Raw genomic sequence first — 6,000 nt, 5'->3', positions numbered from 1 at the left:
GTAGTTTTACCAAACAAACCAAATACCCTTTTAACTTAAAATGATAATTGATGTTGAATGGTCCATGATATTGCACTAGTCCCTGAGGAGACGATATAAATACTTACTTTTGATCGTTATAAAATACTACATCAGTTAATTACCGCCGGTTTTGTTTAACCGTAGTTAACTACCACTGGGGCAATTATGGAATTTCCATGTGTTTTTAGGAAGTATTTGAAGTCAAAAAAGCATTTTCCAATAGAAAATTGCTCTTCTCCCAATAAAAAAACACTTACTTCCATACAAACTGACCAAAATACATCTCACGTGAGTTAACTCACGTTCGATAAGCTGAAGCATAACTTAAATGAGTTAACTCACGCTGGGTTATATGTTAACTCACAATTGGGTTATAACCTACGTAAGTTAACTCACGTTGAAGTTATAACCAACGTGAGTTAACTCACGTGAGATGTATCATGTAGCGAATGTGACTTAAGTTACGTTTGGTTTAACGGTTGCGTCACGTGGGGATATTTTCGAAAGTTCAACAACAAGCAAAATGTGATGGGAGAAGAGCAATTTTTGCGGAAACATAGCAAAATTTGTTAATTAAAGTGTAAACTAGTAAGGACAAGAAATAAAAAACATCATTTGAAAAAACATACAAACAAACATAACATAATTCCACAACACAGCAGAAGTAACAACATCAGTCAAAACAAACAAAAGATGGCGATGACGATGGAAAGTGGCAGCAGCAACAACAACAACGGAGATGAGTTTGCGGTGGGTTGTTTCCTTTCGATCAGGACAACGTTAGGTGATGAATTTGAAGGTCAAGTTGTTACCTTTGATCGTGATTCCAACTACCTCGTACTTCAAGAAGGTTCCAAACATGGTCCTCGTCGAAATATTAGGCTTTTGAAAGCTGATTATATCAAAGATTTCACCTTTTTAGGTCAAGGTCAAGACCCACTTGATCCAAATCATTGTCTTCTTGATATTAATGCTCTTCAATCTAGGGAAGAACTTGCAATTAGGTATTCTTCTCTAAATCAATTTATTTATTTTATTTTATTTTGTTTTTTACAATTAGCAATTTTAAATTTTTATTGATGGGTTAGATAGTTCAACTAGTTTGATTAAGGAATAAAGGGATGGAGGATTTAAGTTCAAACCCGGACGAAAAGAACAAAACTATTGCCATTAAAAAAATTAATTTTGTATAAATGATTATTTTGTTTAGATTTGGATTGTTAAAGAGTCCCATATTGGACAAAATATGGCCTGAACTTGTGTTTATAAGTGGGGCAATCCTCACCTCACAAACCGATTTTGTGGGATTGTATTAGGCCTAATCACGATTTCTAAGATGGATTAAGTGACTTTGTGGCGGAAAAGTCATGGCTACTCTATTGTATTTTATGAAAGAAAAAAATCGAGAAATAATAGATAGATAAGATAAGAGAGAAAACAATATAGGAGAGAAATAGACACAGATTCATCGTGGCTTGTTAGCGAATCCGAATCCTATGTTTTTCTTTTTTTAATGATGTTGATGTGTGATTATTTTAAGTGATTTTTGCTTTGGGTTTGTAGACAAGCTGAAGCAGATGCTGAGAGGATTGGGGTTGGTGTTACAAGTGAAGCACAGAACATCTTTGATGCATTATCTAAAACGTAAGTGCTTAACGCGGATCAGAGCATATGCTCTTACCATGTCCGTTTTCGAGTTCATCAATGGAAATAATTTATTTTATTGTGATATAACCCTGGATTAGATTAGTATCTACTAACTCATAAAAATGGCTAGAAGTTTAGAGATTTATGGAGAAGTTAAATGAGAGTGTTAGTTATTAAATAGAATATTTTTGGTTATCTACTCCCATTTCATCTTTTAATATCTATAAGAACAATGTTGTCAAATTGCGGCTCTATATTGTAGTGGAATTTGAACAAATCGCTACTGTTCCGCCAAGATACTCTATTTAGTAAAAAATGTTGTCTAATTGCGGCTATAGTTGCACTCTAGCTCTGTAGCATAGCGGGATTTGAACAAATTGCTATTTTTTGCGATCTGAGATTTACACCACTCTATAAGAGCTTGTCGAAAATTGTATGCAAATTTATTCATATTTATAAGCTTCTTATTCCTGTCGTAGAGCTCAAATGTGTAGTTTCCAATCTGGATTTCCCCTTTTTCCTAATTTACTTTCTGGCATGCATTATTTAGGGTGACTTTAGGGATTTCATTTTAGGGGAAGGCAATTCCTCTTTGGTTGTAATGGACATGTTTGACTGTCCTTTTTACCATAAAACTTGATACACACTTGGGTTTAGTTATGTTAGATGTCCTAATGGTTCCTCAAGTCTCAACACCGTATCGACTGAATAATGTGAATATGTCCAAACAAAATGTGGGGCATGGGTACTTCTTTTTTGTTGGTATAAAAACAATGTTGTCCAATGCAGTTTGTGGACACTAGTGGTTCGTTCAAATTTCACTATGCTGCGCGGCTATAGCCGTTATGTGACAATTTTTTATTACTAAACAGTGTATCGTGAAGCAATAGAGATTTGTTTAAATTCCCCCATGTTGTAGCGCCGCTATTTGACAACACTATCTAAGAAAGAAATATACCTGATTGTATGTCTTGCATATGCTTAGTGTTGGTTATCATAATATGGATGCTAGAAAACTGGTAGACCTTTGTTTTGTAGGTTTTTTGTTGAACATTTTATTTTATGGTGACAACTCACATGCCCTAGAGTTAAGTGAATTTTAATTTTTGGTTAATTTTGCTGTATGGGCACTAGTACCCATATTTTCTCATCCGTACCGAAAAATTCTTTATTTTATTGTGATATAACCCCAGATTGGATTAGTTTCTAACTTAAATAATAGGAGTTTTGTTTTTTATTTTTTTATCTAAAACAAGTTTTGGCTTCTAGTAACTCATAAAAATGCCTTTAAAAGTTTACCGGGAGTTCATCGTGAAATTAAATGAGAGTGTTTTTGAGAATAGTTTAGGGAATTAAATGAGAGAACAAGAAGTTATTAAATAGAATATTTTTGGTTATCATACCATACAATCAATTCGTCTTTTAATTTCTATAAGAGCAATGTTGTCAAATAGTGGCGGAGCTATAACGTAGCGTAGTTTGAATAAATCGCTATTGTTCCGTGATACTCTATTTATAGTACAAAGTGTTAACAATAGCGGCTATAGTAGCACTATAGCATAGTGGGATTTGAACAAACCGCTATTTTCTGCGATCTGTGATTGACAGCAATATATACGAGCTAGTGGAAAAGTGTTATCAATAGCAGCTAAAGTAGCACATATGTTCTATCTGGATTTTCATTTACCCTTATTCCTAGTTTACTTCCTTTTATTTAAGGTGACTGTAGAGCTTTCATTTTTAAGGGAAGACAATTCCCCTTTGACTGTGAATGGAACATATGTTTGATTATTTTTTTATAATAAAACATGGCACACACTTGTGTTTTTAGTTATGTTAGATGTTCCAAGTGTTCCCAAAGTCCCACCACTGTATCAATTGAGTAATGTGAAGGGATGTCCAAACAAAATGTGAGGGGCAGGGGAACTTCTTTTTTGTTGGTCCAAAAACAATGTTGTCAATTACAGATTGCGGAAAATAACGGGTTGTTCAAATTCCACTATGGTTCAGTGCTATAGTGCTGCTGTAGCTTCTATTTGACAATATTTTTACTAAGTAACTTATCATGGGACAATGGAGATTTGTTCATTGATTCAATGCAGCTTTTAATTTATGTTTTATTTGTGCTCTAATGTTAACCTTTTTCTTTTCCGCGACACAAACATTTTGGTGCTTTTTGCCTTGGAATCGCCAGCTTTCTATTTGTTTTATATTTGTCTCGATTGATATGAATGTGATTCATGAACTAGTAGTCTTGTAATACATATTTGTTTTCCTTTTAACTGATGACATTGTCATGTAACCAGGCTTCCAGTCCGCTGGGACAAGACTGTCATAGTTGTGATGAATGAGGTGCGCGTCAGCAGTCCTTATAACTCTGAATGTGTGATTGGTGGTACTCCTGCTGCAAATGACCGGGTGAAGAAAGTGGTAAACATTTTTCTTTTGTTATTTGTTTAGTCTTAAATGCAACTATGGCCTATAAATTTGTTTTGTATTAATAGCAAATAGAATTGTATAAACATCTTTGTACCAAAAAAAAAAAAAAAAGAATTGTATGAACATCAGAGGCATGTAATTGCTTGTCCTTGTGGCCTTATGATTCATCATTCCTTCAAAAGAGAACTGAAAAATGAAAACTTGGGCACGGAATAATTGTTCTCCTTCTATATTATTGCATTTTATTTTTCTAAAAAGTTATTACATCCATTGAGGTCCTGTTTGGATTGACTTATTTAAACTTATCTATTGACACAAGGACTTGTGAAACTGTTTGCGAGAGCTTATGGAAACAACTTATGTCATGTCTATAAGCTTTTTTCAGCGTACTTCCATAAGCTCTCCAGAATAGGTTATGAAAATTGAAAGCAATTATATTATATATAAAAACAGTTCGATTTTATTTTATTCTGATTATAGAAATAGTTTATACAAAAGTTCTTATTTAAGCTGTTTATCCAAACATCCTCTTATTTGAACTGGGCTAGTGATTAGGAATTTGAGTAATTTGTGGGTTATAAGTTCAAACCTCGGTCACCTCGGTCCCTTCATTGTATGAAGAGATACTCATTACTTTAGACGACTCTATTGGCTACGACATGTTTCGGTGATTTCTTATGATAGTTGATAGAAAATGATACAACTTATCTTCCGGGCCTTTTTGGCCCGGCCCGAAAAACCCCGAGCCCGTCATGGGCCGGCCCGTCGCGGGCCGGGTAGCCCGTTTTGACAGCTCTACTCAGTAGTATATCATTAGCCCTTTTGTTTTCTTTTTTTTTAAAAAAAAATTAAACCTTTCACGTTCAGCAATAATTCTTGTCCCTAGTACTTGGTTTGATGTTAATTCTTCTTTTTCCTTTTTTGCAGCTTGAGTTCGAGAGGAAGAGGTTGCAACTTCGCGGTTCTGGTGGTCAATAGAATTACAAAATTTGCATCCTATAATGGTTTAGAAAGAAACTCCAAGGTAGAAAAACGCGATGAAAATATAATCAAACATTTCTACCTTGAAGCTCTTGAGTTTTGTTTATTCATTATTTCTAAACCTTTTGGTGATATTATTTACTCGTTTTTTTAGATTGACCCCACTTTGACATATTTTATTTTTATTTCTAAAACCTTGTTTGGAACCCAATGATATTGCCATATTTACCACAGTGCTACATCCACTCATTCATCTTATCTTTACTTTGTAGGAGGTTGTCAGTTTTTGTTTTGCATCTAGTTTTCATTCTTTACTTCCCTTTGTATGCAACTGAACTTCGCCTCCTCCAGATCAGACGAGGACTCGTTTGTGTTGTCTTGAAATGCTTGTTTTATAGTTGAGAAGAAGGCAAACAAACTCTTGAATTTGCTAGCTTGATCATTTAAGAGTTGTTTGAGAGTTAGGAGAGAAAGGTAGGGAGGGGCTTTGGGGGAAGGAAAGCGAGGGAAATTTTTCACCTGTGGTTGGGAAGGTAATTGTAAAATGAAAAAATAAATAAATACATAATTTGAAAAATTTGAGTCCTCCAAAAACTTTCAAAATCCCCCATCAATACATTTTGAGTTCCCTCGTCACTAATGAGGCCTTCCCTACCTCTCTAAGTCCCTCAAAAATGAGGGCCTTAGATAGTTTTAATAACTTTAATGAGTTGAGATCTAATCCATTTATTAAAAGAAATAAAACCTCCATTATTAGTTTTATGTAGCATGTGACTAAAAGATATGTATAAATTACCATTCTTGTATATCATTCTTTTGTGTAGCAGTAGCATGTGAGTTGATGAAGTTAAAGGTAGAAACCTGTTCTTGCGTATACTCTTTTTCAGCATTTATCTGACATTATTTCATATG

The 6,000-nt window shown here is 34.3% G+C and overlaps 1 protein-coding gene across 1 annotated transcript; it reads left to right on the top strand.

The window, feature by feature from the left end:
* The first annotated feature begins 650 nt into the window (after positions 1–650).
* LOC146899858 (RNA-processing, Lsm domain-containing protein) lies at positions 651–5,321 on the top strand. Its single transcript, XM_085731260.1, has 4 exons — positions 651–1,025; positions 1,585–1,665; positions 3,975–4,098; positions 5,035–5,321. Exons 1-4 carry the CDS (start codon positions 715–717, stop codon positions 5,083–5,085), a joined length of 567 nt encoding a protein of 188 aa, XP_085587386.1. The 5' UTR covers positions 651–714; the 3' UTR covers positions 5,086–5,321.
* Positions 5,322–6,000: the final 679 nt, after the last annotated feature.

The sequence above is a fragment of the Medicago sativa genome, chromosome 8 (assembly GCF_051527215.1).
Source record: "Medicago sativa cultivar Bolivia chromosome 8, Bolivia_mono, whole genome shotgun sequence".
Classification (NCBI taxonomy): Eukaryota; Viridiplantae; Streptophyta; class Magnoliopsida; order Fabales; family Fabaceae; genus Medicago; species Medicago sativa.
The sequence above is the reverse complement of the archived record's forward strand: the minus strand, read 5'-3'. Positions and strand labels throughout refer to the sequence as shown.

Coding starts and splice junctions, on each gene's coding strand:
- LOC146899858 (XM_085731260.1), top strand. CDS start 715: ATGGCGATGACGATGGAAAGTGGCAGCAGCAACAACAACAACGGAGAT. Junction 1,026..1,584: donor AGGGAAGAACTTGCAATTAG/GTATTCTTCTCT, acceptor TTGGGTTTGTAG/ACAAGCTGAAGCAGATGCTG. Junction 1,666..3,974: donor TTTGATGCATTATCTAAAAC/GTAAGTGCTTAA, acceptor TCATGTAACCAG/GCTTCCAGTCCGCTGGGACA.